Here is a 12,300-nt window from a genome sequence, read left to right as displayed (position 1 = left end):
CTGTACGTAAATAAAAGTGTGTGTTCAGAGTGCCTCGTTGTCTCTGCTTGTGTGACAGCCCACCAGCAGTGGGGTGGGTCTGATATTGCCCATCCTGCTCCTTGGCCCTGCTGCTGGGAAGGGGCCTCTCACAGCTAAGGTCAAGTGCAAGTTGTTTTGGTCCAGCACTGTCACTCCTGCATTGCACTCCTCGTGGCTTTTTCTGAGCTTGCCAGCAGGAGGGTGTGTATGGCATGACTTGCCTCAGCAGAAGGCTTGCCCAAAATTTGGATGTAAATCCTTTAAGGTATTAAGGTGGTAGTGCCCCAGGAAGCTGGCAGTGCTGTTGCCCTCACTGCCTGGGTGTGACTGGGAAAGGCATTGGTCCTCTGCTCCTCCACAGAGCTCTCTTTGACTACGACCGGACCCGAGACAGTTGCCTGCCCAGCCAGGGGCTCAGCTTCTCTTATGGGGACATCCTGCACGTCATCAACGCCTCCGATGATGAGTGGTGGCAAGCCAGGCTTGTCACTCCTCATGGTGAGAGTGAACAGATCGGGGTCATCCCCAGCAAGAAGAGGTGAGTGTCTATCAGCAGGGTCTGTTGTGTGTGTTGCTTCCTGGAGCCCCTCAGCCTTTGCAAGCCCTGCAGCCCTTGGGGATCTGCTCAGGGTGGGATATCCCGGTCCCACCTGCCCCACCGTGGCTGTGCAGTGTGAAGGGCACCCCGGTTGCAAGCTGGGACTGTGTGCAGGTCTCCCTAGAGAGATGTTCTCTAAAGCTGAGAGACTCCAGATGAGGAGGTGTGCCCCCCTCTGTGCTCCCAAAGCAGTGGAGAGCTGGTATTAGCCAGTCTGGGGCTCCAAGTGGTAAAGTGGTCACAGCAGTGCCTGTGGGCTGCTCATTGTGTCTGCTGACAACTTGTCCAGCTCTGTGAGCCCACGAGATGAGAAGTCACAGCAGAGGAGCTGGCTGTCACTGCCTTTAGGTGTCAGAGCCAGCCCCATTTCTCTCATCCATCCCTCCCCTTCTGGGAAGGCTGTCTTGTCCTCTCCTACTTCTGCAGACACTGGCCTTTGCCAAGACACCAGGCAGGTGGCTCCACCTCTGTTCCTCTCTAGGAAAGAGCTGCCCTTGGGCAAGGGGACCACCACGTGGGGGTGCACAGAGTTGCCTGGGCAGCCAAGTGGGCTTCATGGAGGGCACATGCATGGGACTAGATCTTTCTCCCCTTTCACTTTTTAAACAGGGTGGAAAAGAAGGAGAGAGCACGGTTGAAAACAGTGAAGTTCCATGCCAGGACTGGCATGATTGAGTCCAACAGGGTAAGTGCCAAGCTAGGGCTCAGCTAGTAGCTAATAGGAGCAGGATGACACTCAGCAGCCAGAGCTGCAGGTGTGGTGGCTGGAGCAATCCCAAAGCAATGAGCAGTGTGACTGGACCTGTCCTAGGCCTGCATCTGCTTTGCATGAATCCTCTGTGACTGTGCAGGGGTTGAGCAGGGGAGCCTGGGATGGTGCAAAAGTGCTGGGGAAGGACCCTTTGTTGGAATGGTGGGGGAGCAGAGCCCATCCTACTGCAGCCCATGGCTGGGAGCTGACTGCAGGGCAGCTCATGCAGGTGAAAGTAGCAGCCCATGCCAGTTGTGCTCACTCAGTGAGCAGACAAGGAAGAGAGAATGGCCTGGCTACCCCTGCAGAGCTGCTGATTGCCCCATCAGCATGCCAGCATCCCTACCACATGTTTCTCCACTCTTTGTTTATTTTTCCTGCATTACAGTTTTCATGTAATCTCCATTATTTCATTTGAGGGTAACTGCCCTGACACATGTCATTGTCTCTTCATTTTAGTTTTTCCCACATACATTAAACACCATTGTTTTTTCTGTCCTCCCTTCCATCTCTATGTTCTTCAGTCGATCAAAACGAAACATAAAAAGAGTTTCCGCCTCTCTCGAAAGTTTCCATTTTACAAGAGCAAAGAGAACCTGGTCCAGGAGAGCAGTGGACAGGAACGTAAGTAGCAGCTGGCCAGAGGGGGCAAGTGTGTGACCCTCAGATTCCCTGTCTTAGGAGGAGAGATTTGGCATGTTTCTCTAGCCAGAGGTCCTGGTATCTGCCCATGTTAGAGTTTGTGATCCAGAGTTGTGCCAGCAGCTAGGAAGAAAACAGAGCTTTAAATAAAAGTAGCTGTGGGATGGTTCTCTCATTCTATCTCATGTTCAATGTCTTCATCCTTTCATACAACCTTACACCCACTTTAACCCCTGCTCTGCCTCCCCCTGTTCTCCCCTCTCTGCTGCAGGCTCTGCTCCCTCCCACCACCTGTCAAAGGCTACTCCCCCTGTGATGAGGGGCTGGCCTCCTTCTGCAGAGCTTCTCCTGTCCCTCTCAGGGCTGAGGGGCTGGGGACATCCAGGCCTCATCCCCCCTACAAGTTACTTGCAGCTACATATTCATGTCTGAGAGCCTTTCCTGCAGGTTAAATCTCACGGGCATGAGGGAACCCATGCCTTTGCTGGTGAAGGAGTCACCCCCTGTAAACAAGGCACATATTTGGTAGCTGGCAGCAGATGTTGGTGGGTCCCCACCTCTCAACTGGCAGCACCCTGGGGCTCCCAGTGAAGGCAGGGGATTCAGCTTGTAGCCCCAAGTCCTGACATAAGCACCACTGGAGTGTCTTGCTAAACCAAGTCCCTCCTCCTTCCAAATGCTAAACTGCATCCGTGCCTTTGGCAGGCACCTAGAGAAATGCTGTCCTCAGGGAAGAAGTGGTCAAGGCAGAGCAGTGTCTCTGCCCTGGTGCCTTCCCCTCCCAGGGCTCTTCAGGGCATGATGTAGAGGCAGGAGGTTGATGCTTGGCTGCTCCTAGGGCTGTTCCATCCCTCTGCTGCCATGACCTTAGCAGCCAGCATGAGTCTCTGTCTTGTGAGTGAGGGTTTAGTCTGTGTGTCTGCTTATCTCATAGTGCCTGGACAAGACTAGGCTACAGTCAGCTCCATGCTGGAGCTGGGGATTTGCAGGAGCACTGCTCCTGGCCAGCCTTGCAGTGCAGTGATGTGTTGCCCAGGAATGGGTCAGGCAACATGTCACAGACCCCCAGCTATCTCCCTGCCTGTGCTCTACCTGCTGTTCATCCCAGCTTGCAGTAGAGGTTTTTCAGAGCCTGTGCAAGCACTGGAGTGTGGGCACCTGACACACAGGTGGGTAGAAACTTGTCCCTGCATTAAAAGGCTGGCTTGTGCTATTTATGCCCCTAGAGAAGCTGGGCTGTTCTAGGGGAATGCAGAGGCAAGATACTGGCAAGGTATCCACCTTGCCAGTACAGATGAGGCATCACAGGGAAATGCTTTTGCCCAGCCTGCTGTAACCACTTAGTGCCAGCAGATGCTGCCATGGCCACCCTGCCCTTCCCAGACCCCAGTGGCTCTTGGGGGGTCTTTGACAGAGAGGATGAGCTTGGGGTCGGGTCCAGCCACACAAGGCAAGATGTTGACAGCAGGCTGATGGCGTCAGCTCTGAAAACATTTAACCTCACTTGCAGTTGCAGCTCTGGGCCGTTTTGCACTCATGTCACTAATGCTGGTCTGGCTCTGTCTCCCCCATCACTCTGACTGCCCTCTCCCATGCTCTCTTCTTTCCTCCTCTCCCCCTTCTTGCTCTCTGTGAAATCAGGACTTCCCTGGGTTAAGTGACGATTATTACGGAACAAAGAACCTGAGTAAGTCGAACTTTGATGTGCATAGTTCACACTTTGCCACTGGCATGCCTGATGGTGCCTGGGGAATGGCTGTTCTCTGTCCATGGCAGCTGTGCTTCTCTGGGTGCAGGGAAGGAGGAGCCTCATGGGCACTGCTCCTCTGCCAGGGAATGCTGTGTCTGCCAGTGGAGGCTGCTGTGCTTGAGAAGGTGCTGCTGCTGCTGCACGCAGGAGGGGGTGGGGGACTTTGCTTTGGGATGCTGGCCATGCCCAGGTTGAGGGCTGCCTGCTCCTTACAGGGTGAGCTGTACCTCCTCATTCCCCTCTTCCTCCTTCTCCTAGCTGGACTGGCTGATGGTTTAGTGCTCGGACTCGAGTCACTGCCAGTGCCAGGTGGGAGGTTGCCATGACCATGAGAAGTCCCCTCTGAGTGGGGTTGGTGACAGTGTTTTGAAGCATTGCTGCCTTACTCTGGGCATCACCTACCCAGAATTGCACAACGATGGCAGGAGCCCCTCAGCTGCCCTCTGCCCCTCTGTCACCTCCTGGGCTTTGCACCCCCCACCTAGTTCAGGCAACCAGCAGCCAGCAAGTCTCTAAGCAACAGCACTGGGATCAGCCTGAGCAAGTAAAGCCCCAAACTCTGTCCCATTTTGTCACTGTCTTGTCTATGTGAGTCCAAGCCCTGTCCCCAGAGGTATGTTCCCCTGTCCCTGGAGGGCCCTGCCCTCCCCTGCCCCCTGTGTGCATGCTGCACCTTCCCCCACCTCCCCCCCCTCCCAGTACCCTTCTCCCCATGCACTCCATCTTCTCTTCCTTGGCCTGGGAAGCCCAGCATCTGCACATGCCTGCCCTTATTGCCTTCTCACAGAGTAGCCAAGCATCCTCCTGCATGTCCAGTGTTTCCCAGCAAAGGGCAAGTGATACCACCTGGCCCAGGTGGTGCAAGCTTGTCCCAGTGGATGCTAGGGCACTGGCTTTTCAGGAGTCTGGTGCTGCCCTGCCCTGGGTCAGTAGTGCTGGGTGACAGCCAAGGTGCCCCTGTGCCCTCTTCCCACACTCCTTCTGAAGGGAGTCTCTCGTTGCTTTGCAGAGGGCGTGACATCAAACACCAGTGACAGCGAAAGCAGTTCCAGTAAGTGTGTATCTTGCCTGCTCCCCCATCCTTGCACTCCTGTATCTGTGTGCATGTTTTGGCACTCCCATCTTGTCTTGTCCCTCTCGTGGTTCTGTTTGGAGGCTGGTCCTTCTTGCTATTGACACTGAGATACTGTGGCCTGCTCCCATCTTGGGGATGGAGGAAGCAGGGGCCGGGGTGCAGGATTGAGCCTTCCTGCTTCCCTGCTCCTAGCTGCAGGGCTCTGGATTCACAGTTCATGATGGTCACCCATCTTTGGTGCCTGTTGCAGCAAGGAATGGCCAGAAGCTGGGCCTGTAGAATAGATGGCTTTTGGAGCCCAAGCCTGTTCAAGAGCAGGAGGGCCCAGATACAGCAAATGCCTTATCCTCAGTGGGTCCTCTAAATACCTGTGGCACACCTGATGTCTGCACCATACAGGGGATGGTGTGTCCCAATGGGCCCCAAGCCCACAGCAGTGGGGAGGGTTAGAGGAGGCTTGATCCAGAGCTGAATAATTAATGTGGATCAAGGGCTGCTAACTGCATGCCCATCTCACTCTGTATCAGCTGAAATCCTGGTGGTGGCTGTCAGGGGCAGGTGCCAGCTCCTTGTGGCTGCAGAGGGGCTGGAAAGTTGTTGTGAGCATTCACTTGCCTCTCCTTGTTTCTCTTGCAGAAGGACAAGAGGACACCATCCTGTCATATGAGCCGGTGACACGGCAAGAAAGTAAGTCCTGGTGGTGAGCTGCACTGTGCCTGCTCCAGCATGGCCACCTGTGTCTGTGGCACAGCCAGGGTGACTGGGGGGACCTCCTCCCCTCCTCTGCCATACCAGCATGATGCCAAGAGAACAGAAGTGGAGTTTCTTTTCTGTTGTGTGCAGCAGGGGAGCCAGGTGTGCATGCTTCCTTGTGGGGCTTTTCCTGGCCTCGGTTGCCCCATTTTAATGGATTGAAAAGACTTGTGACCTGGTCTGCAAGACCAAGGGAGAGATACAGGGCTAAAAGTGAGCTGGGCTTTAGTGCAGCTACCGGGGCTATGCCTCCCTGCTTTAGGCTATATCCCTGCTGCAGAGCAAACTCCTCCCAGCCCTCATTGTTTAAACCTATTCAATGCTCAGTCCCTATGGACCTTTTCACAAGCTGTATAGTCTCAGCCCCAATGGACTCTCCTTGCCAGAAGCTGGGTCAGAGTTTTAGGCTTCCATCTGTCCCCCATCATCCTGAAATCCTCAACTGGCTGTTGTGGTTGTCTGCCTCCAGTCCTGAGTGAGGGAGTAGCTTTGCTGATCTGTGATCCCAGAGACCCGCAGCACCTTCCCCAGGGCTGAGTCAGATGGGAAGGAGATGTTGACTGTGACCAGAAAGAGATAAACATGCATGAAAGGGGCACCTTTGGGTGTCCCAAAGGAGCACCCACTGCCAGCAGGGAGAGCACAGGTTGATGCCAAAAGTGGCAGTGGGGTCAGCTGCCTGCAGTGCAGATGAGGCCTCAAATCGTGGCCCTTGTTTGCAGTTCACTACGCGAGGCCGGTGATCATCCTGGGGCCGACAAAGGACAGAATCAACGATGACCTCATCTCCGAATTCCCACACAAGTTTGGTTCCTGCGTGCCACGTAAGTCCCAGCTGATGCTTGGTGCCCTTGCTGTGGGGAGGGGAGAGCAGTGGCTCTGCTGCTTTCAGGGTCTGGCCTGCAGTGGCTGTGGGGGGAGAGATGGAGGTTTGGCAGGGATCAATCCAGGTTTGTGATTCCCACTCTCCTCCAGACACTACCAGGCCTCGGCGCGACAATGAGGTGGACGGACAAGACTACCACTTTGTTTCATCCCGTGAGCAGATGGAGAAAGACATCCAGGACAACAAGTTTATAGAGGCTGGACAGTTCAATGACAACCTCTATGGGACCAGCATTCAGTCAGTGCGGGCAGTAGCAGAGAGGGTGAGTGTCAGGTGGAATTCCTGGGAAAGGAATGTGTGCAGTTTGAACCTGGACGCATTTGGCAGTTGCCCTCCTCTCCCCGTGTTGTTAACAAAGAAGGGCTGTAACCACATTAAGCAAGTGTGACGTGAGCCTCCCTCCTGTCAGGGTCCTGCCAAGCCATGTGGTTGTTTTTCTCAGCCACATTGCTCCACCTCTGTTGGACCTCTGTCATCCAAACACCACTTAAAAAAGCTGCCCTCCTTGAAGCATCGACATTTCCTCCACAGGAGTGAGTACTGGAGTACTGATGGCTTGTAAATGGTTTCATGTGTTCAGAGAAAGACTCAGTCCCTTTGTGTTGCTGCTGTCCTGCCCTAAGCAGGCAGGAACAACTCCACTGAAGTTGGCTTGTGTCTCAGGACTCGTGTGGCTCCTCTCTTTTATAAGCACATCTGTGTGAGCGAGCTGTTTTCTTCATGGAGTAGCCTGTGTGGGTAGGTCTGATCCTGATCATCTCATTTCCAGGGGAAACACTGCATCCTGGATGTTTCTGGCAATGCTATCAAGAGGTTGCAACAAGCACAACTTTATCCCATTGCCATTTTCATCAAACCAAAATCCATTGAAGCTCTCATGTAAGTAAAACACCATGTTCTGTGTTCTGACATGGTGAGCAGCTCTAGGATGTCAGGGTTTGTATGTTTGCTGTCTCTGCTTTTTAGAAAGCAGTGGAGGTTGCTACTGATGCTGACCTTGTCCCTTAAAGGGAGCAGGACCCATTGCTGTCTCTGTGGTATCCCTCCATATCTAATGCCATGGTGCATTAAGGCTTCATGGATTGGTCCAGCTTAAAGCCCTCATTCACCCCAAAGAGGAAATTTCCATGGGATATCTAAAAATACTTCCAAATGTAACTTGCTCCCCTGGGCCCTGAGTGCAGCCAGGAGAGCTGCAGATAGCCTGTAGTGGTGGATCACAGCTGAATGGTGGCCGAGCTAGGACAGCCCTGGGGAGCAGAGAGATATTTCCTGTGTGCCTTCTGCTTATCCTGCTGCTCCTGGCCTTGGGGCAGGCCAGAAAGGATGCAAGAGTTGAGCTTGCAAACTCTTCTGAGTAGCAGCAGGGAGTATTTATCAGTGAGAAGATGTGGTAGCAAGAGGTGGGCTCTGAGATCAGGAAAGACTCTGCTGGCATCAGTCCAGAAGTGGTTGAATTGCTTCTTTGGGTGTCGTATGAAGAAGAGGGATCCGAGACAACAAAGGTGGTGACAGGCTCTGGAAAAGCAGGGAGACTTCTTGCAAATTCAGAGTAGTGTCTGGATTTGAGTTGACTTATGTGTTATGGTGAAATGGGGTTGAACTGCTTGGAAGCTGAGGTGAAGTGCCAAGGCAGCAAGGAGCAAATGGGAAAGGGTTGTGCCTTTGAGAGCTGGATCTGGCACAGCTTTCCCTCCTGGTATGCAGAGGTTTCCCAGGCACCCTATGGTGCCCCTATGGGCTATTTTTGCTTTGGTTCATTGCTAAGAAAAAGAGATCAGTTTCTATTTTTTGAACATGGCAGGGAGATGAACCGGAGACAGACGTATGAACAGGCCAACAAGGTCTTTGATAAAGCCATGAAACTTGAGCAAGAGTTTGGAGAGTATTTTACAGGTGAGTGTCCTAAGCAGGCTTCTATCTGTTTTATTTTATTTTTCCAGTTGGCAGCTGTGAGGTCTCTACCCGCACTTTCTTGCTGCAAGGTCATGCAAAAATGTCCAGTTTCATCAAAGCAAAAAAGAAATGGCATTTTGCCAGCAGGGCTCTGCAACGTGACTGCTCTAAGATCAGTGGATAAGAGTAACCCAGCTCTAGAAAAGCAGACATGTTTGTGAAAGCTTATTGCCAATTTTAATAATTAAAAAAAAAATCTCTAGGCAGGGGAAGCACAGCATAGATTCAGGGTGCTACAAGGCTACAGGAAATAAAACTATTGCACTGGGGAGGAGAGAGTGTTGTCAAAAAGAGCAAAGGTAAGAAATTAGTTACAAAACATCTCCCAGAAAAAGACTGGAATTTTGGCTGGCTACCTAAGTAGTCTTTGCTGAAGAGCCAAATCAGGGCTGCCTAGCACTTTGGGCCTGCAGAGATGAGCTGCTCATGACACAGGCATCCTTGTGCATTAAGGAACATGATTTGTTACATGATTAATTCATGAAAGTCTCAGGCAGACGAAGAGGCAGAGAAGCTGTTTTCCTGTCTTTCCCTCAGCAACTATTTCTTCTAATGCTGAGGAGTGATAATCCTGCCAAGCCTTTTATTACCTTCCTAACAACTACCAGGAAAAATCCCAAGCAGAGCAATTTCCAAAAATAGATCTCAGATGAGAAATGCATGGGTACAAACAGGGTAGAAGCTTTCCCCAGACCTTCTGTCCTGGGCTGTACAGAGCTGCCAGCTGTTCTTCCAGAAAGAGCACAAAGGAACTGCATGCTGTGGTTTTGCCAGAACCTCAGCATGCCACAGTGTGCTTGGACAATGAGTTTGAAGTTGACCCGGGGAGGAAATGTTCGTGGCTGAACCCTGCTGTTGAAGTGGGTGTTGAATGGGTAATGGACAGATAGTTGCTGCAGCAAGTTCTGTGCCAGAACTATAATAAAGGCACAGAGCTGCTGGAGGATGGTCCATGTCATCTTCTGGTGTAAGCACACTTGAGTGCTTCATGTTATGCCAGTACTAAACAACCAGACTTTTGCTGGTCTTTGAGAGATTTAACTGCTGGGAGCAACAGTCACAAGCTGGCCTTGTCCAGCCTGGCAGTGCTGCCATTCCCACCCCACAGCAGAGGAAGCAACAAAGACAAGAAGCCCTCAGAAGCTGACTGGAGGGTATGGACAAATCTGACACCTCAGGGTATGTGCTCAGTGCAGAGCAGCTAATCCTCCTCGAGCCCTTCCACTCACCATGGTGGAGGAGCTGCATTGCTGAGCCAGCTGCCTCCAGCCTCAGCAGAGCAGCACGACACAGTTTGCAAAGCTGATTAGCAGCCTGTTGTGGAGAACCCGATTGGCACTTCACATGTATGGGGAGCTCTCCTAGCATGGGATCAGCTCTCACTAATACCCTAGAACATGCTGGGTTAACCCTCTGTGGCATCATGTGCCTGTTTCAGCTCCTTTGACACGAGTTGTGTCGTTCATTAATTGTTAGCTGTGCCACACCATCCCCTTTGATGCAGAGCAAAGGCCCTTCTTGTAGACCATGGCAGGGAGTGTGCAGAACTGCCTGATGCTCAAGGTCTTGCTTGTTCTCTCCTCTTCCAGCAATTGTACAAGGAGACTCTCTTGAAGAGATTTACAGCAAAATCAAACAGATCATTGAAGACCAGTCCGGGCACTACATCTGGATCCCATCCCCAGAGAAACTCTGAAGATGCCCCCCCACCTGCTTCCCCATGAGCAGAAGATCTCTGGAGTCCCACCCAAGCTCTCTGCCCGAGGTTGAGGGGGATATGAAAACTATTCCTGCTCCCTTTTTTAGATTGTCACAAAATTGAGTTTTCTAGTCCTGTTTCTTTTGTTGGGATGAACTCATTCATCACTTGACTGTTCCCACTGTTCCTGCATGGACCTTCCCATTGCTCCATTAGAGACACATGAGAACCCATTCAAAGTCTTCTTTTTATTATTATTAACTAAACCAAGAATCAAGATGGGAGGAGTTAGCTAAGGACTAACATAAGAAACAAGTGAAACAATGAACTCTGAGCACACAACCTAGCATCAGAGCTCCAGGGGCATTTTTCCAAGTGTGACTGTCTAGCAATTCATAACAGTGTGACAGGAAGGCAGCAGAAAGCATTTTATTTATCTGTATATGTAATTTATATATAATATATAGAGAGATATTATATATATATTATATATATATGTATGTGGACTAGGAAACCTGAGGGACCTCTCTTAAAATGTGTTGTATTATTTCAAGGATCTTTCAGTTACTCTGTCCCAGACGCTGGGTTTAGGGAGCCCATTTGGGCAGAAAGAAAGCAAAATGGTACCAGGTGCTTCAGAACATCTTCCTTTGGGGCCAGTCTCCTGCCAGCCAGCCTGGGTCTGAGACAGAGCAGAGACTGCTACATTGCCTGTACAGAAGGGACCAGAGGTCCAGAGTAACACAGCAAGGAGCAGCAGTGGATCTGAGTGAAGCTGAAAGACAGAAATTGAGCAGGAGGCTGCAGAGCAAGAGAATGGATGATACTAAATTGCACATTGTTTTACACATCACCTTATGTGTTTGCATGAGAGGTTTCCTTTTGGTTCTATTTTTTTTTTAAGCTGATTTTAAACCAAAACCACATTGTGTTGCTGTGTCGGCTTTTTTCTTTTTTCATTATTCCTTTTTTTTTTTTTTTCCTCTTGTTAATGAACTGAATGGGTATAAAATCCAGTTTTTTAACTTGTATTTTATGCTGACTCTATTGTAAATAGAACCTAGGTCTGCAGTGTTTACTTAGGAAATACTCAACTATCCACATGCAACAAACATAAATGCTGTCCTGTGTTGCTGTGGAAAACCTGGGACACTGGGTTGGCCCTGTACCTGTTGGTGTTGGTGAAATGACCCATTCTACCTTGCAGCAGCATGCTGGCATTTCCTTCTGCATTATCCACTGGCAGGAAAAGCCCCCAGCTGTGCCTTGGGGATGGACACTCACACTTTTCCTAATCAGTAACAAAATTGAAAAACTTCCTCTCCTCCCTGCTTCATGTGAACCTCCCAGCTCTGCTGCAGGGAGGTGGTAGTGGTCCCTTCCATCAAAACAGGGACTTTGCTTGGTGGTCTGGGAGCAGGGCAAGTGAATGTGTGGCTGCCTCACCTGGTTCTGCCTCTGGCACATCTGCATAAATCATCTCTGAGCTTGGGCTGTCCTCCCTCTCTCAGTAACACCTCAGCACCCTGAATTGTGTGCCCTGTGCTCACAGGTCTGTGGGGCAGGGGCTGCAGAGCTGCACCCATCTGCTGTGGACAGGGATTTTTCAAGGGAGGCAACTTGGTGCTGAGAGAGTTGGCCCTAAGCTGAGAATGTCTTTGAGGACGTGTTGGCTTCCACACTTGAGTGGGGCTCCATCATGGGAACAGAGCCTTGTGTGAAGGTGGAGGGGAGCTCAAGCAGCCTTTAGAGAAGGAGCTGTGGGTACTCACAGCACAGGTAGAAAAGAGCTCCCACCTGAAGAAGAACTGGGGAATGCTGTTACCAAGCACCAGAACAAAGGAAATCACCATACAAGTATGAGCAGGTAAGTCTTGGCCTGTTCCCCCCCCCCTATTTTATAGGGATAAGTGAATACACAGGGTGCTGGTCCTGTTTCCTGCAGATAAGGGTTATCAGTGTGTCAGTTGGTGTGTGGTAAATATAGGCCACGGTTTTCAGTATGAATGGAAATGCTGTAGGAGTGTCCATGGTCCTTGTCCTGCACCACGAGAAGCCCTGCAGGGACTGAGCAGCTTCCTGGGACAGCAAACACTGCTGCAGAAGAGATGTGGCTGTTGGAATGCTGGGGAGCTGGAAGGATTCTGCTGTCAGTGGGACCAACCATGA

At 51.2% G+C, this 12,300-nt stretch overlaps 1 protein-coding gene across 10 annotated transcripts in view; it reads left to right on the top strand.

Moving 5' to 3' along the window:
* The window catches only part of DLG3 (discs large MAGUK scaffold protein 3), a 75,626-nt gene extending 64,564 nt beyond the window's left edge, over nucleotides 1–11,062 (top strand). For 7 of the 10 annotated variants that reach the window (XM_071757446.1, XM_071757447.1, XM_071757452.1 and 4 more), the window contains 10 exons: nucleotides 383–559; nucleotides 1,229–1,304; nucleotides 1,895–1,994; nucleotides 4,772–4,813; nucleotides 5,474–5,524; nucleotides 6,313–6,414; nucleotides 6,566–6,738; nucleotides 7,246–7,355; nucleotides 8,281–8,372; nucleotides 10,022–11,062. In XM_071757446.1, the coding sequence (XP_071613547.1) occupies nucleotides 383–559; nucleotides 1,229–1,304; nucleotides 1,895–1,994; nucleotides 4,772–4,813; nucleotides 5,474–5,524; nucleotides 6,313–6,414; nucleotides 6,566–6,738; nucleotides 7,246–7,355; nucleotides 8,281–8,372; nucleotides 10,022–10,128 (1,030 nt within the window). In that variant the 3' untranslated portion in view covers nucleotides 10,129–11,062. Of the gene's footprint in view, nucleotides 1–382; nucleotides 560–1,228; nucleotides 1,305–1,894; nucleotides 1,995–3,653; nucleotides 3,700–4,771; nucleotides 4,814–5,473; nucleotides 5,525–6,312; nucleotides 6,415–6,565; nucleotides 6,739–7,245; nucleotides 7,356–8,280; nucleotides 8,373–10,021 lie in introns of all 10 variants that reach the window. The other 3 variants (XM_071757448.1, XM_071757451.1, XM_071757453.1) reach the window with 1 other exon arrangement.
* The last annotated feature ends 1,238 nt before the right edge of the window (nucleotides 11,063–12,300 follow it).

Source organism: Heliangelus exortis, chromosome 14 (genome assembly GCF_036169615.1).
Source record: "Heliangelus exortis chromosome 14, bHelExo1.hap1, whole genome shotgun sequence".
NCBI lineage: Eukaryota > Metazoa > Chordata > Aves > Apodiformes > Trochilidae > Heliangelus > Heliangelus exortis.
Note: the sequence above shows the minus strand (reverse complement) of the source record. Positions and strands in the feature narration are given on the sequence as shown.